This window comes from Rhinolophus hipposideros (genome assembly GCF_964194185.1).
Source record: "Rhinolophus hipposideros genome assembly, chromosome: 21".
Taxonomy (NCBI): Eukaryota; Metazoa; Chordata; class Mammalia; order Chiroptera; family Rhinolophidae; genus Rhinolophus; species Rhinolophus hipposideros.
In genome coordinates this window covers 46,951,530-46,977,926 of record NC_138067.1, presented here as the reverse complement: position 1 = coordinate 46,977,926, position 26,397 = coordinate 46,951,530, and the positions used below count along the sequence as shown (strand labels likewise).

The window sequence follows — 26,397 nt, the reverse complement described above, 5'->3', positions numbered from 1 at the left end:
GGTCAGTGTGCAGAGATGTCCCAGTGCTCATCCCCAAAACATGAGGAGGGGGCGACACCACTTCCAAATTTCACCTTGATCCCTGCTCTTCTCCTGGGGAGGGGCTGTTCCCCTTCCTGTGGGGCCACTGATGTGACAACCCCATGACAGGGAGGGACAGCCTCTGAGTGGCCACACCCCATCCATCTATCTGAGGGCTCCATGATTTCCTCCACCTACACATCAGGGACTGGAGGAAGGAGACATCATGACCCCCACCCTCACGGCCCTGCTCTGCCTCAGTGAGATTGGGGAAGAGAGGGAGCCCTGGTCTGGGAGGGTCACCACCCCACAGCCAGGCCCTGGTCAGTCAGGAGACCTCAGGGCTCAGGAGGCTCACGGGGAGGAGGGCTCTGCTCAGGACTCAGGGGCAAATCTCTCACAGGGACTCTCTTCCAGGACTGAGTGTGGGGCCGAGGACCTGAGTGCAGGCAGGTGAGTCTGTCCCCAGGTGTCCCATGTCCCATCTCCTCACTGGGGATAAGGGCAGCTGGGGATGGAGAATTGCAGTTCTGGTCTGACAGATGGGTCATCTGGCAGGTTTGAGGCTGACATCTGAGGCTAGGTATTGGGAATGTCTGTGACCCAGCCTCTGATTCCTTCCAGGGACCCTCCCCAAACCTACCACATGGGCTGAGCCAGGCTCTGTGATCCCCTGGGAGAGCCCTGTGACCATCTGGTGTCAGGGGGCCCTGGGGGCCAAGGATTTCCACCTGGATAGAAAGGGCATCCTAGGATCCTGGGACAGACAGAAGCCATTGGAGCACAGGGACAAGGCTGCGTTCTCCGTCCCACACATGACAGAGCACACTGCAGGGAGATATCGCTGTTACTATCTCAGCCCTGCGGGCTGGTCAGAGAGCATTGACCCCCTGGAGCTGCTGGTGACAGGTGAGAGGACACCCAGGGTCCCAGCCTCAGCCTCTGCCCTCAGGAAGGGGAGAAGGGGGGTTATTTGAGGAACACAAAGAATGAGAGACAGTGAGGCCTGGGGTTCAGGATGGAAGAAGGGGGTGTATGGGAGGAACCAGCTGCATGATCCACACTGGTCTCTGTCCCAGGTGTGTCTGGGAAGCCCTCCCTCCTGACCCAGCAGGGCCCTGTCAGGGCCTCTGAACAGAACCGGACCCTCCAGTGTCACTCTGATGTTGGCTATGATTCACTCTGTCCAGGACAGGGGGACGTGACCCTCTCTAGAGCCTTGGCCGGCAGCTCCAAACTGGGCTCTCTCAGGCCGGCTTCTCCCTGAACACTGTGGGCAGGGATCTTTGTAATTAGGATTGGTCGATAATTGTTTTTCTTTTATTTTACCATCTAGGTTTTTATATCAAAACTGGGTAATAGATTTGCCTCACTTCCTATTTTTTGTAGTCACTCAATATTATGACTTTGCTGATTTTCTCTGTTCCTTAAAGTTTGAAAAGTAAACTGTGGACTTATTTGCTTCTCACCTTTGACAAAGAGAGATAAGAGGTTCTCTTTTGGGATAAAAATCAGATGATTAGCAATCCATCCATGAAAGCTTACCAGACTGTATACAGCTTGTCCAACATGGAGAGATGCTGACAGTGCGTCGCCCCTGGACAGTAGCCCTGACCTGTCGCCAATTGACCAGGCCCCAGAGTCTCAGCTCCCCCTCTCCTGTTCCCTGCCCCCAACTTACAGACATGACTTTATTCCTTACTGAAGACCAGACTCTGACTTTTCTGGGGACCTGCCTCCTTGTCACATGTTTATTTCAAGTAACTGACCTTCCCCGTATGTATAGATGAATTCACATATGTAATACATGTACATATATAGTACACATAGGTACAGCACAAATATATGTAGATGTACATGTGGGCCTATAATTTTTATATTTAGGTAATAGTAGATATATGTGCAACTATACGTACAGATATATATTTTATAATATATTACACACAAAATGTATATGTAATATTTATCTGTATGTGTAGTTACATATTTATCTATTATTATGCAAATACTAAATTTATATATCTACAAGTATAACCACAAATATCCATCTATATACCCATATTTTTCACCTGCTAAATCTATCAACCGTTGCATTTCTTCCTAATTATATGAAAAATGAATTAATGAAAAAAATAAATGGATAAAAAAGCTCCAGATTTTTCTGTGTAAAAAGATATGATAGAATAGCTGAAGGCATCTGAGAGCACACAACCCAGGAGGAAGACTCGTGTCTCCCCAAGTGCTCACTCACACTCTCATTTCATGATTCTCGGGAGCAGCTGACACCATCAGCCCATCACAAAACACATCAGACCCCGAGAGTGGTGAGTGGGAGAAATCCTCAGTCATGGGGCTGGGCTCTGTGGGTCATGTCCTGTCGATGAAATGCAGGTGCCTTAGGGACATCCAGAGGACCTGGGGTGATTTTGGTCTGCGCTCACCTTTGTGACATCTTTGTCCACAATTCCTAGCCTCCCACCCCCAGGCCTACACACTGGGGAATCTCCTCAGGATTGGCATGGCTGGTGTGATCCTGGTGGCCCTCGAGGTGCTGCTGTTTCAGGTTCCACGTGGCCCATTAAAGACCCACATGCAGCCAGGAGGTGACCCCAGGAAGGAACAATGCACTGTTCAGAATGGTGGAGACTTGGAACTCATCTGATGACCCACGAGGTGTGAAAGAACATCTGGACCCTAAGTCAGGAAATTGTCTGTGGAGAGTGCATTTTGGGACACGGGGGAGATGTGGTTTGGAGAAGGGAATGTGTGCACGTTATTGTAGAGGACTCTTCCTCGATTAAACATGGCGGTTTCCCTCTCTACCGTCACTGACTCTTCTTGACTGCCCTTCGAATCTCACCCTGTGACATGAGGGTCCATCCCACATGGCAGTTTGGATCCACATCTATACGCACCTTCCTCTTGGACCACTTTCATATAAACAGAATGTGGTGTCTGCACAACACTGGGCTTCTATCCAGCCATGAAGAACAAAGCACTGATATCTACTACAATGTGGGTGAACATCAAGAACATGAGGCTACCTGACAGAAGTCAGACATAAAAGATCACATTTTGTGTGACTCCATTTATATAAATTATTCAGAAGGAAATCACTGAAACAGGAAGTAGGTTTGTGTTTGCCTGGGGTTGAATTGCAGTGGGGAACGGAGACTAACTGGGGTCATGAAAATTTCTTAGAACTAGACAGAAGTGGTGGTGCAACATTGTGAATTCACTAAATTCCAGTTCATTATATACATTAAAAGGGTCAGTTTTATGTTATGTGGATTTTACGATAATAAGAAATGCAAGTAAAAAAGACATGGCTTCCTATAGGTCCTTGTTATGCAGGATGTCATGCGGTGTCTCAGCTCCCGCTCCCCACATAATAACACAGGACATGGTGAGGCCAAAAAGGAACACCCAAGGAGCCATAGATAGGGGAGTCATACCACTATATTCTCGCTGGTGGCTGGGTTGGAGACACAGGAAGCAGGAGCCACACAATCCGCAACCCGCTGTCCACTTCTCTGCAATCCACACTCCTCTGCCTGCTAACTTAGCCACCATCTTCTTGCCAGCCCCCCATCTACTGCTAGCGTAGCCACAGCAGTTATATTAGTGGTCAGTGGCTCACTGGTTACAGCTGACGACCAACTAGCCACAGCTGATGACCATCCAATCACAGTTGATGGCCATCTACTACCCAAGCCAGCACCTTTCCAGGAGAGCCTGAAAACTGCACTCCTGGCTCTGTCCCCACAGTCCCCTATAATTTAGAAATTGAACCAGGTACCTGTGGAGTTTTACGGGAGGCTAGACTCTCACCAGGTCAGAGATGCCCTAAGTGCCTTAATGCTTAGCAATTAGCCACTGATGAAATTTTCACCTTCACTACTAAATTAGACAGAGTGTAGGATCCAGGATGAGCGCCATCTTTTCTGCATCCTTTAATTCTGGAGTCATCTGCCATTAGACCTAGGATATGTTACAGCTTCTGTTTTAACTTCTTGGCTAGGAGGGCAGATTCGGGTCTTCCAAGTAGCCCCTCTTACCATATGCCTCTTATACCCATGTCTTCATTGAGTCACCAGATTGTCTCAGGCACTACTGAGTCTAACAACCCTAACAGGTAAGGTTTCATTATTTTCTACAATGAGGAAAATGGGAGAGGGCACGTTACTGGCTCAAACTAAACAATCGATAAATGTTTCTCCTATGTTTTAAATTAAAACCCGTAAATGGTCTCCAACTAGTGTTTTGCCCAAAGCATGGAGACAGAATGCACAGTATCAGATGAAGAGTTCTTGTCTGCAGAAGAAGGGCCAGTGAGGAGGCAGCATTGACTCAGAGGTTTTGGTGGAGAGTGATGAACAAAAGGTTCTGCTGCTTAGAGAAATGAGGAAGTTCGAGAGAGGAAGCATTAGGGGAAAACGAGCCATACACCCAGGCTATGAGGAAGGTGGTGGTTTCCTCTGTGAGTCAGTTTTCCATTTTATAAACAAGTTTCCAAGCCTCCTTCTCCTCTTGGGGTCATCTGTCCTGTGATGACCCCATTGGCTCTTCCAGCCAACCAAGGCTGAGAGTGGAAGAGCTCTCATTCTTCACTCCCTTTCCTCCTCACACACAATGAACAAATTCAACAGTTCTTTCACTGAGCCCTACTTTCCATGACCCAGTTTATCACAGCAGTCAAGTTCATTTGAAGACTCAAGACGTGTTGGTGCAGCCCCACCAGCCTCCTCCAGGCCCTCACTCCCTTGTTTGCAGAAGAGGGGCCAGTGAGGAGGCAGAAATGGCTCAGAGGTTTTGGGGGAGAGTGATGAACAGAAGGTTCTACTGCTTAGAGAAACAAGGAAGTTTGAGAGAGGAAACATTAGGGGCAAACGAGCCATACACCCAGGATAGGTAAGTTCTTTAGAATGAGGAAAACAGAGGACAGAGAGAAAAGCTCCCAGGAGAAGGCACAATGTGGTGATAACTCAGGTGATGACTCAGTGACAAAGAAGTTTGGGGTTGTGAGAGTAAAACAGGTCCTCTCACAGCCCCAAACTTCTTTGTCACTGACCATCCTCTGCGCAAAACCTTTCCACAGGTCTCCATCTTACTGCAGTAACATCAAAGTCTCTCCAGCTGACATCGTGTTATTGAAGTTCAGCCTGAGCTAAACTCTCCCACTGAGTCAGCTCCTCCCTTTTTCCCTGCAAACCAAACTTCTCTTCCCAGACTCACAACCTGAGTCATCACCACATTGTGCCTTCTCATGGGTGCTTTTTGAGCCAATTTGAACATAACAGAGTGCTTTCCAAACCTAGACTTTGTTATGACAAAGAAGTCTTCCTCCCTCTTTCCACTTAGCTGTGAATGTATTTGTGTCATAGGATTTGTGTAAGTTTCATGAGAAATTCTCATAAACCACTTAGAATACTGATCAGCTCATCACCTAGGGGTTGGATTAATGTTGGAGTTTTATTGCAGTTTATTATCCATGTCGTCCTCCTACAAGCCATTCTCTACACAGTGGTATCTTCTCAAAATAGCAATCTGTTCATACCTTCTTTCACTGAATTTTTTTTGTTACTTTAAAGATAAAAACCAAGAGTACCTTCAGGGAGACAAGAGCCTATGTGACCAGGACACAGCACTCCCTGGTGACTCACAGTCTTAGAATGGAGACACCCTCCTCCTGGTTGAGAATAACAACCCCTCATCACACCTATCGTGTCCTGCTGCCCTTCTCCAGACGGTCACCACACTCCATGACTAAGGTTGCTACATGTCCACCTGTCATTCTCTCTGTCCTCTGTTTTTCTTATTCTAAAGAACTTATCTACCTAAAGCCAAATTATCCATTGTCTAAATGTTTGTGCTGTCTGTTGTCACTAATCGCAGCTCCACGCATCCAGGAAAGGTGATCCAGGAAAGGATAACCTTCACCAATGATTCTCACACCTGGATAGGTTGACTGCTCAGTAAACATCAATTGTTTTCTAGGATGGTGAGAAAAAGGAAGAAAATTTGCATTTACACAGTCTCAGGAAAGGGAAGTGACTTACCAGCAAAACACAGCTTCTATAAAAGGATTGGAACATAATGTTCTCTAGGTCCATCCATATTGTTGCAAATGGTAAGATTTCATTCTTCTTTATGGCCCACTAATATTCCACTGTATAAATGTACCACAGTTTCTTAATCCAGGCATCTACCGATGGGCATTTCGGTTGTTTCCATGTCTTGGCTATTGTGTATAGTGCTGCAATAAACATAGGAGTGCAGAAACTGAAAATAATAATAATAATAATCATAATAATTATAATAAAGGATTGAAACAGAAATTGGTCTGCTGCTAGGTCCTACCCTGCGTCCTTTAACCTAGTGTCTGGGGCCAGTATCACCCTCTGGATTTAGCATGACGTGGAGGCAGAATGTGGGGTCCAGTGTGTCCCATATCTGGTCTGAAAAGTCCCAGAGCCTGTTGTCCTCTCAGCCCCATTCTTCAGGTAGAGTAGAGAGGGTTGATGAGGAACCTGTGATGTGTTACTTGGAGCCTGGACTTTGTCACACCCCATTCGTTCATCTGTCCTGTTGGGCTCTTTGGATATTATATCACCTGAACCACTGTGGACAATGGGAGGAAGCAGAAGAACCCAGTCCCTCGTTGTCCTTCCTGGCTCAATGAGATGTATGGGAAGGAGAGAAACAGGGTCTCCTCTCCTTCCAGGTCTGGGTCCCTGAGAGACCCCAGGACTCAGGAAGATCAGTGTGGACAGAACTTCTAGGGGGAGGAGAGATATGCTCAGACCCAGTTCTGACCCCAAACCTCAGGGGCCCACACCAGGCCTGGAGCTTCCCTGTGTGGGTGGGGGGATGGCTCTCACAGGGAATCTCTTTCAGGGCTTTGTCAGGTCCCACAGGACCTGGTACAGGCAGGCGAGTACTCCCCCAGGTCTCCTGATTCAGTCCCCAAACCCCCTAGTCACCTAGGGGAAAAAGGGGCTGTGCGGATGCTGACAAGTCTGGGAGGGGCCTTGGAGTGACCGGTGGTGACACAGGGGAGAAGGGCACCCTGACCTTCAGGTCTGATTCCTTTCCAGGGGTCCTCCCCAAACCCTCCATCTGGGCTGACCCAGGCCCCGTGGTCACCAAGGGGAGCCGTGTGACCATCTGGTGTCAGGGTTCCCTGCAGGCTGAGGCCTATGGTCTGTATAAAGATCTTGGTTCTCAAGTCTTGGATATGAAGATCCCACAGGACTCCAGCAACAAGACCGGTTTCCTCATTAAATCCATGAATTCACACACTGGTACCAGTGTGCATATTACACCTTTAGGAATGGCTGGTCAGAGCTGAGTGACCCCTCTCCCTGGTGGTGACAGGTAAGAGCTGGGTCCCCTCAACACTGTGGGTTCTTCCTCACATGCAGAAGGAAATGGAGTGTGGACTCGGGGGGGGCCTCACCCCTCACAGCCCACACTGGGGTATGTGGGGTGACTGTCCCCCTTCAACACAGCTCTCTCTTCCTCCCTCAGGCATATACGTTGTACCCTCCCTCTCAGCCCAGCCAAGCCCTGTGGTGGCCTCAGAAGAGTACGTGTCCCTCTCGTGTAGCTCACAGACTACATTGGGCACTTTCCACCTGCTGAAGGAAGGAGGAGCTGACCCGCCCATACATGTGGATTCAAGGACCAGTGATGGGAGGTGGCCGGCCCAGGCCCTCTTCCCTGTGGGCCCCGTGAACATTTCCCACGGGGGGACCTACAGATGCTATGGTTCCCCCAGCTACTACCCTAATGTGTGGTCACACCCCAGTAAGCCTCTGCATCTCAAGGTCACAGGTGAGGACATACCTGCTCAGCCCCATCTCTTCCCTGGGTCCTAAAGGATTGACCTAAACCTTGTGCCCAGTGGAGCCCAGGGGCCATGGAGGGTCGGTGACACTGGCCTCCTGGGGTCAAAACCACAGGCAGGATGTTTAGGAAGAGACCAGTGAGAACTCTCACGGCAGCTCAGTGGGCAATGTGGGGTGTGTCCCCTTGGTACCACTGTCCCCTTCTCCCCAGGGGAGTACAGGAGGCCCACCCTCTCGGCCCAGCCAGGCCCATTGGTGCTGCCTGGAGACAACTTGACCCTCCAGTGTCACTCAGAGGCTGGCTTTGACAGATTCGCTCTGACCAAGGACGTGGGGCTCACACACCCCCAGCACCTTGATGGGCAGCACAGCCCCGACTTCCCCCGGGGCCGTGTGACCCGTGCCCATGGGGGCCGGTACAGATGCTACACTGGACACAACCTGTCGTATGCATGGTCGGCCCCCAGCGCCCCCCTGGACATCCTGATCACAGGTGGGAGCCCTGCCCTGCCCCAGGTCCTGAGAGTCGGCTCAGGGCGCTGCTGGGCTCAGGGTCACCCTGGTGGTGATGGGGTGCAGGGAGAGGGTCCAGGAGCGGAGGCTGAGATGCGGTGTGCTCTAGGGAGAGTGTCGTGCGGGGTGTCCAGCAGGGCGGCCTGCGGGGTCTCTGCTCCTGCTCCCCACATAAGAACGCAGGACATGGTGAGGCCAAAAAGGAACACCCACGGAGCCATAGGTAGGGGAGTCATACCACTGTGGTCTCACTGGAGGCTGGGTTTACACAACGTGCGACCTGCTGTCCGCTATGCTGCCAACCGACCAACTCTCCTCAACTCTCCTTACTCTCCTTCAGTCTCCTCCTTCACTCTCCTTGGCTCCCCTCCGTAGCCACGGCAGTTATATCAGTGACCAATGGCTTAATGGCTACCGCTGATGGCCAACCAGCCACAGCTGACGGCCATCCACTATCTGAGCCAGCACCTCTCCACATGAGGCCGAGAGCCTGGAAACTGCTTTCTGGGGCTCTGTCCCCACTGAGAGGGACTGAGAAAAGGGGAGTGAGGGACATGGAGATAAGAGTCCCACCCAGAGGGATTGAGAGGAGCTGAGATGGGCTCACAACCAGAAACCCTGGAGAAGGACCTGGTCCCGCAATGCAGGATCAAGGGCATGTGGGAGAGGGCAGCTCTCTACACCTGAGGGCCTTCCTCTCCCTCAGGCATGTACGGTGCACCTACCCTCTCGGCCCAGCCAGGACCCTCAGTGTCCTGGGGAGAGAATGTGACCCTGCAGTGTCGCTCTGAGGTCTGGTTTGATAACTTCCACCTGCACAAGGAGAAGTCACCTGCTCCTCCCCAGCACCTGCATCTGCGGGATAGGGCTGCACCCTCTCAGGCGAACTTCCCCATCAGTCCTGTTACCTCAGCCCACAGGGGCACTTACAGGTGCTACGGTTCACGCAGCACCTCTCCCTACCTGCTGTCACACACCAGTGACCCCCTGCAGTTTGTGGTCTCAGGTGAGGAGCCCCAACCCCTGTCCATTGAGGGACCAGATTCTCAGCTCACAGCGTGGCCCCAGTAGAGTTCTGCGCTGGGTGGGAAGAAAGGAAAAACAGGGAAGTCATGACAAAGGGTCCCTCCCCATGGAGAGATGGAAAAGATGGGGAGTCTCTTGCCTTACCATGCCTCTCCACACCTAAGGTCCAGTCTGTACTGGGTGTGTACAGGGAATTCACTGAAGAGCCGAAGGGCCTTCTTTGGGAAGAAGAAATGGGACTAAAGATGAAATGAACAGGCAGCCACAGCCAATACCTCTCTCCTGTTCCTGTTTCATGAAGCATTTGCAGTCTGCACACTCTCACCCACATGGACAAATGTCATGTCTCTTGGGTGACAGAGTCCTCTTAGCCTAGAGGAGACAGATTCTACCAGGCTTTAGCTAGTTTCTCAGGTTATCCTGCAAACATCAAATATTTACAGAAGGGTTTGTTTCCTAAAGAGTTAGGGAGAAAGGTGGAGATTTGGAATTCAGAAAAAATGGCGGCGTGAGGTGAGCCTCTGTAGCGCTCCTCTGGAATTTACAACGAATCGGACAACAATAACTCCACAAAGGACTCCCTGCACAGCAGACAGGCAGGACGAAGAGGCCCACTACTGAATTCACATCCAGGTGGGTGAATCGCGCGAGTTGGGGAGGAGGGAGAGGAGAACTGCTAAGACGGAGCCGCGCGGGGCAGGACGCAGACCTAGCTCAGTGCTCCATGCTCGCTGCATCCTGGAACTACCGCAGCTGCAGCTGCGAGAGAGGGAAGGACTCGGACTGCTAGGGCTCCGCTTACGGCCCACAAGGCTGAGGGGGCAGCATACAAAACAGCTGAACCCAACGCTCATGGCAGCAAAGACTGAGGGAAGAGGGCTGAAATCGGTGGTTTAAGCCCTCACTGCCGAGCAGAGAACGGAAGCCTTAGGCACTGAGACTAGCCGCCGCCTCCCTACCCTCCCAGAGCTCGCCCCACCCCCACCTGCCCGGTACTAGAAGCAATAAAGTAGCAGTATCAGATCAAAGGACAGAATATTTGCTGCTCTGAGAACTGTGGACCGCAGACACAGATTCGCAGCTCAACTAGTTCCGGCAAGGGGGACGGAGCTGTGGAAGCAGTACCGGATGTGGTGGTGGTCGCTACCATTGCTCTGGGCCACCTCTCACAACTCACCCCACCCCTGGCCCCACCTATCTGGGCGGATCCATGCAGGAGTAAACAGAACTGCTGAAACAAACGGGCTCTGAATCTGGTGCAGAAAGAGCTTTGGAACTTCAAAAGCTCTTCGCATACCTATCAACCTGTTGCAGAAGCCACTCCTGTAGATGCCTAGGAAGAGAAATAGTAAATCAGTGATTGCCATGAATAACCAAGGCAACAAGATAGCTCAGAAAGAAAGTGAAAAGTCTCCAGAAAAGGAACTTAGAGATATGGAAATATTTGATTTAAATGACAGAGAATTCAAGATTGCAATTCTGAAAAAACTGAACGAGATGCAAGAAAACACAGAAAGGCAGTTTAATGAACTCAGAAACACAATCAAAGAACACCATGAGCATTTTACAAAAGAGATTGAAATTTTGAAAAAGAACCAAATAGAATTTCTGGAGATTAAGAACTCAGTACAAGAAATTAACAATAAAATATCCAGCTTAGGTAGTAGAGTTGACCAGATGGAGGAAAGAATCAGTGACATCGAAGATAGGAACCTGGAATTTACACAGATAGAAGAAGAAAGAGACTTGAGACTTAAAAGAAATGAAAGAATTCTAAAGAACTTTCTGACTCCATCAGAAAGAGCAATATAAGAATAATGGGCATACCAGAAGGAGAAGAAAGAGAGAAGGAAACAGGGAATATATTGAAACAAATCTTCGATGAGAACTTCCTAAACTTGTAAAAAGAACTGAATCCTCGAATCCAAGAAGCAAATAGAACACCTAATTACCTCAATCACAACAGGCCTTCACCAAGGCACATTGTATTGAAGCTGTCTAAAATCAATGACAAGGTAGGAATCCTCAAGGCAGCCAGGGAAAAGAAGACGGTAACTTACAAAGGAAAGCCCATTAGATTATCATCAGATTTTTCAGCAGAAACTCTACAAGCTAGGAGGAACCAATTATTCAAACTATTGAAAGAGAGAAATTATGAGCCAAGAATAATATATCCAGCAAAGATCTCCTTTAGAAAGGAAGGAGGAATAAAGACCTTTCCAGACTTACAGAAGCTGAAGGAATTTTCTAATACACGACCTGCACTACAAGAAATACTAAAGGAGGCTATTAGACCACCATCAACAGAGACAACTTGTGGCAACCAAAACATAAAAAGTGGGAGAGTAAAGGCCTGAACTGGAATATGGGAATAGAGAAAGTAAGCGTGCTGAAGAAACTGGAAGACTCTAAATATCAAACTTTCTTTTACATAAATTTAAGGGTAACCACTTAAATATATACTGTATACTGTATACTGTATACTGAAATATATACTGTAATAAAAGAAGAAACAGAGGAAAACATCATAGAATACCACCACACAGAAATAATAGACAACAACAAAAAGGCAAAGAAACAATGGAGACACAGCCTTACCAGGAAACTAAAGATAGAATGACAGGAAATGCTCATATATCAATAGTCACCCTAAATGTAAATGGACTGAACTCACCAATAAAGAGACACAGAGTAGATCAAAAAATTGGATCAAAAAACTAAACCCAACCATATGCAGATTGGATCAAAAAACTAAACCCAACCATATGCTGTCTACAAGAGACACATTTCAGCTTCAAGGACAAGCATAGACTCAAAGTGAAAGGGTGGAAATTGACACTCCAAGCAAATGGTACCCAGAGAAAATCAGGTGTAGCCATAATGATATCAGATGAAACAGACTTCAGGGTGAAAAAGATAACAAGAGACAAAGTGGACATTTCATAATGGTAAAGGGGACTATACAACAAGAAGACATAACAGTCATCAATATTTATGCCCCCAATCAGGGAGCACCGAAATATACTAAGCAACTACTAACAGAACTAAAGGGAGAAATTGACCAAAACACAATTATACTAGGGGACTTAAATACATCATTGCCAGCTATGGATAGATCATCCAAACAGAAGATAAATAACGAAATAGCAGCCCTAAATGACACATTAGATGAAATGGACATAATTGACATATATAGAGCACTTCATCCTAAAACTTCAGACTATACATTCTTTTCAAGTGTACATGGAACATTCTCACGTATAGACCATATATTGGGACATAAAATCAGCCTCAGCAAATTTAAGAAGATTGAAATCATACCAAGCATATTCTCTGATCACAGGCTTTGAAATTGGATATCAACTGCAAAAAGTAAGCAGGAAAAAACACAAGTACATGGAGATTAAACAATATATATATATATTTTTAAACAATATACTTTTAAAGAACGAGTGGGTCAAAGAAGAAATTAGAGGAGAGATCAAAAGATACATAGAAACAAATGACAATGAAAATACATCCTACCAAAATTTTTGGGATGCCGCGAAAGCAGTTTTAAGAGGGAAATTTATATCATTACAGGCCTATCTCAAGAAACAACAAAAATCCTAAATAAATAATCTCATATTACACCTTAAAGAACTAGAAAAAGAAGAACAAGCGAAACCCAAGGTCAGCAGAAGAAAGGAGATAACAAATATCAGAGCAGAACTAAATGAAAGAGAGAACAAAAAGACAATAGAAAAAATGAATGTGAAAAGCGCTGGTTCTTTGAAAAGATTAACAAAGTTGACAAACCATTGGCTAGATTCACTAAGATAAAAAGAGAGAAGACACTAATCAACAAAATCAGAAATGAAAAAGGGGAAGTTAACACGGACACCACAGAAATACAAAGGATTATTCAAGAATACTATGAAGGACTATATGCCACCAAATTCAATAACTTAGAAGAAATGGACAAGTTCTTAGAAAGATATAGCCTTCCAAGGCTGAATCATGAAGAACTGGAAAATCTAAACAAGCCGATCACCAGTAACAAAATTGAATAAGTCATCAAAAACCTTCCCAAAATCAAAAGTCCTGGACCAGATGGCTTCACTAGTGAATTCTATCAAACCTTCAAAGAGAATCTAATACCAATCCTGCTCAAACTCTTCCAAAAAATTGAAGAAGAGTCAGTACTCCCTAACTCATTTTATGAGGCCAACATTACCCTGATACCAAAACCTTGTAAGGACAACACAAAAAAAGAAAACTACAGACCAATATCTCTGATGAATACAGATGCTAAAATCCTAAACAAAATTTTAGCAAATAGAATACAACAATGCATTAAAAAGATTATTCATCACGACCAAGTGGGGTTCATCCCTGGGGCACAAGGATGGTTCAACATTCGCAAATCCATCAATGTGATACATCACATAAACAAAATAAAGGACAAAAATCATATGATTCTATCAATTAATGCAGAAAAAGCATTTGATAAGATACAACATCCATTTATGATTAAAACACTTACTAAAATTGGTATAGAAGGAAAATACCTCAACATAATAAAGGCCATATACGACAAGCCCTCAGCTAATCTCATAATTAATGGTGAAAAGCTGAAGCCCTTTGCTCTACGTTCAGGAACACGACAAGGTTGTCCCCTATCACCTCTGCTTTTCAACATAGTATTGGAAGTCCTTGCCAGAGCAATCAGGCAAGAGAAAGAAATAAAAGGCATCCAAATTGGGAATGAAGAAGTTTAATTGTCACTCTTTGCAGATGACATGATGCTATATATAGAAAACCCTAAAGACTCCACCAGAAAGCTATAAGAAACAATCAATGAATACAGTAAAGTTGCTGGCTACAAAATCAACGTACAAAAGTCCATTGCTTTCCTATATACCAACAATGAAATCTCAGAAAAAGAAATAGAAAAAACAATTCCTTTTGCAATTGCAGCAAAAAGAATAAAATACCTAGGAATAAACTTAACCAAGGATGTGAATGATTTATATGCTGAAAACTATAAGACATTTTTGACAGAAATTCAAGAAGACACAAAGAAATGGAAAGACATTCCGTGCTCATGGATTAGAAGAATCAACATAGTTAAAATAGCCATATTACCCAAAGCCATATACAGATTTAATGCAATCCCCATCAAAATCCCAATGGCATTTTTTAAAGAAATAGAACAAAAAATCATCAGATTTGTTTGGAACCACAAAAGAACCCGAATAGCCAAAGCAATATTTTAAAAAAAGAACAATACTGGAGGTGTCACACTCCCTGATTTTTGCTTGTACTACAGGGCTACAATAATCAAAACAGCTTGGTATTGGTGCAAAAACAGACACATAGACCAGTGAAATAGAATTCAAAACCCAGAAATAAAACCACATACATATGGACAGATAATTTTTGACAAAGAAGCTAAAAACATACAATGGAGGAAAGACAGCCTCTTCAATAAATGGTGCTGGCAGAATTGGATAGCTACGTGCAAAAGAATGATACTGGACTGCTATCTGTCACCATGTACCAAAATTAATTCAAAATGGATCAAAGACTTAAGCATAAGACCTGACACAATAAACTGCATTGAAGAAAACATAGGTACTAAACTTATGGACCTTGGGTTCAAAGAGCATTTTATGAATTTGACTCCAAAGGCAATGGAAGTAAAAACTAAAATAAACAAATGGGATTATATGAAACTGAAAAGCTTCTGCACAGCAAAAGAAACTATTGACAAAATAATGAGGCAACCAACTGAATGGGAGAAGATTTTCGCAAACAGTTCCTCTGATAAGGGGCTAATATCCAAAATATACAAGGAACTCATGAAACTCAACAACAAAAAAACAAACAACCCAATTGAAAAATGGACAGAGGACCTGAAGAGACATTTCTCCAAAGAGGATATACAAATGGCAAATAGACATATGAAAAAATGCTCAACATCGCTAATCATCAGAGAAATGCAAATGAAAACCACAATGAGATATCACCTCACCCCAGTCAGAATGGCTTTCATCAACAAAACAAATAGTAACAAGTGTTGGAGAGGCTGTGGAGAAAAAGGAACTCTCATACACTGTTGGTGGGAATGCAGACTGGTGCAGCCGCTATGGAAGGCAGTGTGGAGGTTCCTCAAGAAATTACGAATAGAATTACCATATGACCCAGCAATCGCTCTCCTGGGTATCTACCCCAAAAATATAAAAGCATTTCTCTATAGAGACACGTGTACGCCAATGTTCATTGCAGCTTTGTTTACGGTGGCCAAGACATGGAAACAACCAAAATGTCCTTCGATAGATGAATGGATAAAGAAGTTGTGGTACATATACACAATGGAATACTATTCGGCGTTAAGGAAAGATGATATAGGAGCATTTGTGACAACATGGATGGATCTCGAGAGAATAATGCTAAGTGAAATAAGTCAGACAGAAAAAGCAGAGAACCCTATGATTTCACTGATATGTGGTATATAAACCAAAAAGAACAAGACAAACAAATGAGAAACAAAAACTCATAGACACAGACAATAGTTTAGTGGTTACCAGAGGGTAAGGGGGTGGGGGGTGGGTGATGAGGGTAAAGGGGATCAAATATATGGTGATGGAAGGAGAACTGACTCTGGGTGGTGAACACACAAAGGGATTTATAGACGATGTAATACAGAATTGTACACCTGAAATCTATGTAAATTTACTAACAATTGTCACCCCAATAAAATTAATAAAAAATAAAAAATAAAAAAAAAATAAAAAAAAATAAAAACTCTACCTACAAACTTTAAAAAAAAAAAAATTAATTCAAAATGGATCAAAGACTTAAGCATAAGACCTGACACAATAAACTGCATCGAAGAAAACATAGGTACTAAACTTATGGACCTTGGGTTCAAAGAGCATTTTATGAATTTGACTCTAAAGGCAATGAAAGTAAAAACTAAAATAAATGAATGGGATTGTATGAAACTTAAAAGCTTCTGCACAGCAAAAGAAACTATTGACAAAACAAAGAGGCAACCAACTGAATGGGAGAAGATTTTTGCAAACATTGCCTGCCTCTGAAAAGGGGCTAACATCCAAAATATACAAGGAACTCATGAAACTCAACAGCAAAAAAAACAAACAACCCAATTGAAAAATGGACAGAGGACCTGAAGAGACATTTCTCCAAACAGGACTTACAAATGGCAAATAGACATATGAAAAAATGCTCAACATCACTAATCATCAGAGAAATGCAAATAAAAACCACAATGAGATATCACCTCACCCCAGTCAGAATGGCTTTCATCAACAAGACAAATAGTAACAAGTGTTGGAGAGAGGCTGTGGACAAAAAGGAACCCTCATACACTGTTGGTGGGAATGCAGACTGGTGCAGCCGTTATGGAAGGCAGTGTGGAGGTTCCTGAAAAAATTACGAATAGAATTACCATACGACCCAGCAATCGCTCTCCTGGGTATCTACCCAAAAAATCTGAAAACATTTCTCTATAAAGACACGTGTGCTCCAATGTTCATTGCAGCTTTGTTTACAGTGGCCAAGACATGGAAACAACCAAAATGTCCTTTGATAGACGAATGGATAAAGAAGTTGTGGTACATATACACAATGGAATACTATTGGGCGTTAAGGAAAGATGATATAGGAGCATTTGTGACAACATGGATGGATCTTGAGAGTATAATGATAAGTGAAAAAGTCAGACAAAAAAAGCAGAGAACCCTATGATTTCACTGATATGTGGTATATAAACCAAAAACAACAAAGGAACAAGACAAACAAATGAGAAACAAAAACTCATAGACACAGACAATAATTTAGTGGTTACCGGAGGGTAAGGGGGTGGGGGGAAGGAGATGAGGGTAAGGGGGATCAAATATATGGTGATGGAAGGAGAACTGACTCTGGGTGGTGAACACACAATGGGATTTATAGATGATGTAATACAGAATTGTACACCTGAAATCTATGTAAATTTACTAACAATTGTCACCCCAATAAATTTAATTTAAAAAAAAAAAAGAAAAAACAAAAGAAGGCCAGGGGTCTCTCAGTCTCAGAGGACTGGAGCCCCGAATAAAGCCGACTGGAGGCTTTTATTGATAAGTATGCAAGGGAGTAACAGTGTTTTTTGGCACAGTCTGTGAGACTCACTTATCACGTTATAGAAACATCCCAAACCAATTATGTTGATTTTCAAACAGCCGAAGCACAAGGTCCCATGATGTCTTACCTAAGGTATATACCTTCTCAGGGTCAAGTCGCTCATATAGTAACAGCTCCATAGAGATAACTGATCTTTGTTCTCCTCATTATTTCTCTAACAAACAGGTACGAGGGAAAAGCCAGAGCCAGCAACAGACTTTCCCAGGCAGGGGCAAGGGGAGGCAAGGCCCCTTCCCATATTTGTCTAAGGCAGCTCATTGGGGGTCCCCACTCGGTTCCGCCTGGCTTAGGTTGTATCTCCCGTGAGATATCTTACCCGTCTTTGGATGCAAACCATCTTTTGGGGATCAGACAGAGAGACATAAGGTGTAAACACAAGGATGGAACAGAGTCCCAGAAAGGCACAAAATCACAGACTCTTCTTTCCTTAAGGAAAGACACAGGGGGACAGTTGGCTAGGCTGTTGTGTGACTACATCAAGAGAAGAAAATTATGATATAACATTTACTTAAATAGTTACCATTTTTTCTCTTCCTTTATTCTTGACTTTCCAAGTCTTCCTCTAGAATTATTTCCTTCTTCCCTGAAGAACTTACTTCTTTTAAGTAGGTCTGCTGGCAACAAATTTACTCAGTGTCCTTTCCTCTCAGAATGACTATTTAGCTACCATTCCTAAAGAAAATGTCCAGAATTTCAGGTTGGCTCTTCTTGACTCCAAAGACTTTAAAATCTTCTGGCCATAATGGTTTCTGATGGGGAAATCTGTAATCGCAGAAATCATTTTTCCTCTGTATGCAACGTGACTTTTTCTCTAGATGCAATTTTAATTTCTTGCTTTGGTATCACTACTTTATGACCATGATGTTTGTGGGCATGCTCTTTAAAGACTTATATCTGATTATCTTGGACATGTAAATTTATGCGTTTCAACAAATTTGTGAAATGGTCAGCTATTTACTTTTTCAAATATAATTTTATTCATTACTATCATTCTTTTCTGGGAGATCAATGACATGAATTGTCTCACAGATCCCTGAGTCGGTTCATTTCTAAATGACTGAATTGCCTCCCATGCGGGCTTTTACCAGAGCTGGAGAAAGAACCCACAATGTGAGAAAAAGAGCTCCACCCAGGGCAGCAGGGGCCACTGAGGAGCAAAAATGATTCAGGGGATTTGAAGGAAAGACAGTGCTGACTCAGAAACAAGGAAGTCAGTGAAGGGAAGTGTTTAGAGGAAGGACAATCCGCAGTCCCAGGTCACGAGGCATGGCCGTGCTTTCCTCTGAGAAATGGTGATCAGTCTTCTAAGCGTCTCCTCATGCCTCCCTCACCACCGGGGTCGTCCTCCCCGTGATGGTCCCATTAGCTCCTCCAGGCACCAAGAAGAGATTGGAACAGACTTCAGTTTTAATCTTGCACTTCACATCCCATCATCAAATCCACACATTATGCCCGACCCCCTCTTAACCGTGTCCCCAGCCCAACTCAAGACTCCAGACGTCTGTGTCATCACATCAGCCCCCTTCCTCATCCTCCAGTCCAGGCCCCACTGCTTTCTCCAGTTCACTCCTCTCTGCACTTCCAAGGGACTCTTCCTATAACCCTATCTGGGCTGAGCGCCAACCATTCCATCAATTTCCATCTTCAAAAAAAAAACCCTAAGTAGCACCATCTGACATTCAAGGCTGGGAATGATCAGGCCTGAGCTAAACACACCAGCTCCAGAGAACACACTCTCCTTCCACAACCAAACCCCTCCACCCCAAGCCACACACAGAAACTGAGCTTTTAACAATTCTGTGCCTCCCACGGCTGCTACCCCTGTCCATTAGAACCTAGCCAACCGGCTGAACCGAGTAGCCATCCTGTCTTGTGCCACTCAACTGTGAATGTACTTTGAGTTACAAGTTTGTGTCAGGGCTGTACGAGAAAACCACATGAACGACTTCAAATACTGACCAACACGCCATCTTGCTAGAGTTACCAATAGAGCCCTCCTGCATTACATTTCACACAGTGGTTGCCTTTTTAAAACAGAACTCTGTTCGTACTGTCTGTTGCAGAACTTTCCCACTGACTTCAGCATAAAACCCAAAGTACTTGCACGGTGCTGGAGACCTGAGTGAGCGGGCCCAGCCTTCTCCTGGCTGCTCTCACATCTGACAACAGCTCAGGACCTTTCTGGTCACAAAGCCACCCAGCCACCACCACCAGGCTAACCCACTCATGCCCAGGGTCACTCCATCCCCAAGAAGGATCCAGGTTACATAACGTATACATGTTACTGGATCTCATCGTTCATTTTTTTCTTCCAACATGTAATAATCTCACAACAAAACTGTAACTGAATTGTCTGCTATCTAAATAGCTGTAATGTCTGCCTTCGTTCATCTGAGCCCATGAGTGCAAGGAAAGGATCTGTCTTCGGCCATCAATGTCCAGTGTCTGGCACCATGGCTGGCCATGGTGACTACTCAGTAAATTCTGCCTGATTGCCTGGCCAGTGAGAGAAAGGAAGAAAAATTGCATTTACAGAGTCTCAGGAAAGGGAAGTGACTTACCCAAGCCCACACAGGTCGTCGGAATTGGAGCAGAAGTTGGGCTGGCTCACCTCCTGCCCTGCCTCCTCTCCCCTCATGTTCTGGGACCAGCGTCACCCTCTGGATTTGGGTTTGGCATGAGGTGGAGGCGGAGAGTGTGGGTCTGGTGAGTCTCAGGTCTGGTCCAAAAGGTGCCACAGCCTGCTGTCTCCTCAGCCCCATCCCTCCAGGTGAGCAGAGCGAGGCCGTGGAAGGGGCTGTTCCCCTCCCTTGAGGCCACTGAAGAGGAACTCGTGACATGTTACATGGAGCCTGGACCTCGTCACACCCTGTGCATCTGTCCTGCTGGGCTCTAGGGACCATGAGAGGCAGCACCACGACCCTGACCCTCACTGCCCTTCTCTGCCTCGGTGAGCTTTAGGGGAAATGGAGGGATGGGGTCCCCTCGCCTTCCAGGTCCTGGTCCCTAAAAGACCCCAGGACTCAGGAGGGTCAGTGGGGACAGGATTTCCAGGGGAAAACTAGTCGTTGTCAGCCCCAGGTCTGACCCTGTGTTTAGGGACCCATCCCAGGCCTGGAGCCGCTGTGGGTGGGGGAGCGGATGGTTCTCACAGAAAATCTCTTTCAGGGCTGTGTCGGGGCCCGCAGGACCTGGTACAGGCAGGTGAGTCCTCCCCCAGGTCTCCTGCTTCAGTCCCCCAACCCCCTGGGCACCTATGAGAAACAGGGTCTGGGCAGATGGTAACCAGTCTGGGAAGGGCCTTGGAGTGACCGGTGGTGACACAGGGGAGAAGGGCACCCCTGACCTCCAGGTCTGATTTCTTTCCAGAGGTCCTCCCCAAACCCTCCATCTGGGCTGACCCAGGCCCCGTGGTCACCAAGGGGAGCCGTGTGACCATCTGGTGTCAGGGTTCCCTGCAGGCTGAGGCCTACAGTCTGTATAAAGAGCCTGGTTCTCAAGTCTTGGATACAAAGATCCCACAGGACTCCAGCAACAAGACCGGTTTCCTTATTGAATCCATGAGCTCAACCACTGTAGGACAGTACCAGTGTGCATATTACACCAGAAGGAACAGCTGGTCAGAGCTGAGTGACCCCCTGTCCTTGGTGGTGACAGGTAAGAGCTGGGTCCCCTCAACACTGTGGGCTCCCCCTCACAGGCAGAAGGAAATGGAGTGTGGACTCGGGGGGGACCTCACCCCTCACAGCCCACACTGGGGTATGTGGGGTGACTGTCCCCCTTCAACACAGCTCTCTCTTCCTCCCTCAGGCATATACGTTGCACCCTCCCTCTCAGCCCAGCCAAGCCCTGTGGTGGCCTCAGGAGAGTACGTGTCCCTCTCGTGTAGCTCACAGACTACATGGGGCACTTTCCACCTGCTGAAGGGCGGAGGAGCTGACCCGCCCATACATGTGGATTCAAGGACCAGTGATGGGAGGTGGCCGGCCCAGGCCCTCTTCCCTGTGGGCCCCGTGAACATTTCCCACGGGGGGACCTACAGATGCTATGGTTCCCCCAGCTACTACCCTAATGTGTGGTCACACCCCAGTAAGCCTCTGCATCTCAAGGTCACAGGTGAGGACATACCTGCTCAGCCCCATCTCTTTCCTGGGTCCTAAAGGATTGACCTAAACCTTGTGCCCAGTGGAGCCCAGGGGCCATGGAGGGTCGGTGACACTGGCCTCCTGGGGACAAAACCACAGGCAGGAAGCTAGGAAGGGACCAGTGAGAACTCTCACGGCAGCCCAGTGGGCAATGTGGGGTGTGTCCCCTTGGTACCACTGTCCCCTTCTCCCAGGCGTGTACAGGAGGCCCACCCTCTCGGTCTAGCCAGGCCCATTGGTGCTTCCTGGAGACAATTTAATGCTCCAGTGTCACTCAGAGGCTGGCTTTGACAGATTCGCTCTGACCAAGGACGTGGGTCTCACACACCCCCAGCGCCTTGATGGGCAGCACAGCCCCGACTTCCCCCTGGGCCATGTGACCCGCACCCACGGGGGCCGGTACAGATGCTACACTGGACACAACCTGTCGTATGCATGGTCGGCCCCCAGCGCCCCCCTGGACATCCTGATCACAGGTGGGAGCCCTGCCCTGCCCCAGGTCCTGAGAGTCGGCTCAGGGCGCTGGGCTCAGGGTCACCCTAGTGGTAATGGGGTGCAGGGAGAGGGTCCAGGAGCGGAGGCTGAGATGCGGTGTGCTCCATGGAGAGGGAGTGAGGGACATGGAGATAAGAGCCCCACCCAGAGGGACTGAGAGGTGCTGAGAAGGGCTCACAACCAGAATCCCTGGAGAAGGACCTGGTCCCGCAATGCAGGGTCACGGGCATGTGGGAGAGGGCAGCTCTCTACACCTCAGGTCCTTCCTCTCCCTCAGGCATGTACAGTGCACCCTCCCTCTTGGCCCAGCCAGGACCCTCAGTGTCCCGGGGAGAGAATGTGACCCTGCAGTGTCGCTCTGAGGTCTGGTTTGATAACTTCCACCTGCACAAGGAGAAGTCACCTGCTCCTCCCCAGCACCTGCATCTGCGGGATAGGGCTGCACCCTCTCAGGCGAACTTCCCCATCAGTCCTGTTACCTCAGCCCACAGGGGCACTTACAGGTGCTACGGTTCACGCAGCACCTCCCCCTCCCTGCTGTCACACATCAGTGACCCCCTGCAGCTTGTGGTCTCAGGTGAGGAGCCCCAGCCTCTGTCCATTGAGGGACCAGATTCAGCTCACAGCACTGCCCCAGGAGAGCTCTGTGCTGGGTGGGAAGAAAGGAGAAACAGGGAGGTCATGACAAAGGGTCCCTCCCCATGGAGAGATGGAAAAGATGGGGAGTCTCTTGCCTTACCATGCCTCTCCACACCTAAGGTCCAGTCTGTACTGGGTGTGTACAGGGAATTCACTGAAGAGCCGAAGGGCCTTCTTTGGGAAGAAGAAATGGGACTAAAGATGAAATGAACAGGCAGCCACAGCCAATACCTCTCTCCTGTTCCTGTTTCATGAAGCATTTGCAGTCTGCACACTCTCACCCACATGGACAAACGTCATGTCTGTTGGGTGACAGAGTCCTCTTAGCCTAGAGGAGACAGATTCTACCAGGCTTTAGCTAGTTTCTCAGGTTATCCTGCAAACATCAAATATTTACAGAAGGGTTTGTTTCCTAAAGACTCAGGGAGAAAGGTGGAGATTTAAAAAAGCGGCCTCGAGTTTCAGGTAGCATGGAGGGCACTGATGCCTGTCTGGTGAGCAGTGTGAGAGGAAAGGCACGAAGGGAACATGCCCAGCGGTGGTGGGGAGAACAGCACGTGCCCTGCCAGCCGCTGTCTGTGGTGCTGATTATAGGCCCCTGAGAGTCATTTTGGCACCTGTGGGATCAGGCCCACATATGATGTGTACAATAAATAAGGGGCTCCCATTTTCAGGTCACGGTACTTGGGGTTCAATGGGAATCTAAGCTGAAACTATGTTGCCTCAGTCTCCAACTCCCCTCCCGAGAGATGGAGCCAACTACAAAATTCTACGCATATCTGGAACGTGGTTCTTCCCTCTGTGAAGGCAGAATCCTATCCTGGATTTCAAAAGGCTCATTCAGTTCTGAGCTTTGGTGCCAGTGAATCCCTGTGGCAGAAGGTACAGGACTTACTCTTACTTGGAACATCAGTCCGCTCTCAGCTTGTCCTGTGTCCACTAACAACTGTGATTATCCGGGAGGACAGAGAGAAAGGCAGGATTTCTGCACAATTGCCATGAGCACCAGGTTGTCAGTCAGTTAAGTCCGCCCTGCAAAACATCTCCCGTAAGAATGTGTGTTAGTGTTCGCTTCCCTCGCCCAACTTCCCCGGTATTTCCTGCAATTATGTTTGCCAAACTACCTTATACCTACTGTGTTTCCCAGAAAATAAGACTTAGCCATGCTATCAGCTCTAAAGCATCTTTTGGAGCCAAAATTAATATAAGACCTGGTATTTATTACATTATATTATATTACATTATATTATGTTATATTATATTAAGGACCTAGGCTTATACTAAAATAAGACCGGGTCCTATAATAATTTTTGCTCCAAAAGATGCATTAGAGCTGTTTGCCTGGCTACGTCTTATTTTCTCAGAAAGACGGTATAGATATCTGTGTTTTTGTCTACTTGTCCACTTAAATATTTTATTTTATTATTTAACTTTTTGCTCGTTTCTTATTACTCTTCCTATTAGACTAGAAATGGAATGATAATTAGAGGTTTGTTAATTGTGGTAATCCTTGATACTAAAACATTGCCTGGTATGTTCTGCATATTGCATCATTTATCAGCAAAAAGATTAATAAACAGAAGAAAGGAATGTGACAGGGAAATTGTATTCCCAAGTCAGAGACAAAAGGAGCTGGCTGAGGTGGAAGAATAGAAAAGTAGACCAGCCCTTCACTTCTTCCTGTCCCTGACGTGAAGACAAATCAGAGCCCCACATGTTCACCTTTGCTTCCTAATTAGGTGTAAGAAGAGGCACCAAAATGTTCACCTAAAGGGATTGAGATGGGCATTATTAGTTGCAGAGACAAACTGGAGATCAGAGGAGCGATTACCAAGCATTCCTATATCGCCTCTCCCACACCCTATCTGTTTTTGCTTCCTAGGAGCAGCTGATATCCTGGAGCCCTCGAAAAACAATTCAGATACCAAGACTGGTGAGTAAGGAGAAATCCACAGTTCAGGGACTGAGCACACAGGGCCAAAAGCCGTCAGAGGAAGGCAGGTGCCCAGCTCCACATGCAGGGACCCTGGTGTAATTACAGTCTGCCCTGACCTCTTTGCCCACAACCTCCAGCCTCAGACACCCAAGAATACACAATGGGGAATCTCACCCGGATGGGCGTGGCGGGCTTGATCCTGGTGGTCCTTGCAATGCTGCTCTTTGAAGCCTGGCACAGTCAGAGAAGGACCCACAGTGCAGCCAGGACGGGAACACAGAGACACCCCACCATCAAGGTAGAACCTCAGAAATGAATTTGATGATCCAACAGGTTCTGGAAAGAAATCTGGGGATTACATGTGGGGGCTGTCTGCTAAGAGTATCAAAGGTGTAGCCATGCTTCACGTGCAGGAAAAGGCTACAGAGACTTTTCAATAATTAAAAAGTAGCAAGTTCACTTCACACCACTATTGATTTTCCTTGATTGGACCTTTCTCTTTTTCCAACCCTATGGCATGAGTCTACGAACCACACTATCGGTTTGGATCCACAGCTGTACTCACCTTCAATCTCTGGCCCACATTCCCTGATGTGTTCATCTCTTCAGCTCATAACACAGAACCTGCTTCCTAACTGAATAAATGGTTGGATATCAAGTCCAACTTGATATAAATCCAAATCAGTCCAAATAAATCCAAAATCAGTCTGGAAAATAAACCCTCTCTGGACCCAGCGAGCACTTGCCTCTATCAGATGATACCTGGTGTAGTTTCTCCAGAAATGAATGAGCACACTGGTGTTTACAATGACTGTCGGGTGGTAAACCAGCTCTCAGAAAATACTGTTTTTTCAAAAGCCCTGATACATGGCATTTGCCGATTTCCTGGGTGTAAATACTCACTTCGTGGTCAGCCTCCAGATGCCAGTGTGAGAGGACTGTAGGCGTAGTTGGAATGGAATGGGTAGAATCATCTGTGCAAGTGAACACGAGCCAACTGCAGCACCTCCCTGATGACCCTCATGTGCATCTATGTTTCCTTCTGTTTTAAAGGTCCTGGGAATCTCCACCTCAGTCTGATATCACATTTTCAAAGAAATCATGATGTGAAAATCTTTATTCTCAATTAAAGTTTATTGGGCTCACAATCTTAATACATCCACATGAGGAACAAAAGGAAAAAAACAATGGCAAAATCAGTTGTGGGGGAAAACAGAGTGCCTAGAATCCTGTTACATTTCTGGGAGGAATATAATCTCTACCCTCCACCTTGACTGTGGGCTCTGACACCATGAACCTTTCACGTACAAACTCCCGTATGTCTTAACCTGGTTGGAAATTAACAATGATTGAGACGCGCCCATGAACCTCGCACCACTAACCCCACACCCACGCTGAGCAGCTGGTTCATGACACATTGTTCCAAGTGAGGAAAATGAGGCTCAGGGACTTTCTGTTACTGCCCGAGGTCATCACACAGTCAGTGGAAGATTGCTCAATATTTAAATAAAGGTCCACTTTCCTTTCCAATTCAGAACACTCCCCCAACTCACTGACCCCTAAAACTTGAAGGCAGGAC

At 46.6% G+C, this 26,397-nt stretch overlaps 1 protein-coding gene across 1 annotated transcript; it reads left to right on the top strand.

Moving 5' to 3' along the window:
- Nucleotides 1–247: 247 nt before the first annotated feature.
- Nucleotides 248–25,134, top strand: LOC308489935 (paired immunoglobulin-like receptor B; the record flags this gene model as incomplete). Its single annotated transcript, XM_081031550.1, is given in 19 exon segments — nt 248–281; nt 439–461; nt 465–474; nt 646–930; nt 2,493–2,624; nt 6,919–6,954; nt 7,119–7,322; nt 7,325–7,378; nt 7,381–7,398; nt 7,552–7,857; nt 8,083–8,364; nt 9,091–9,390; nt 20,500–20,553; nt 20,973–21,260; nt 21,414–21,471; nt 22,043–22,224; nt 22,521–22,820; nt 24,765–24,815; nt 24,956–25,134. Coding segments are annotated over 19 exon segments (2,796 nt in total).
- Nucleotides 25,135–26,397: the final 1,263 nt, after the last annotated feature.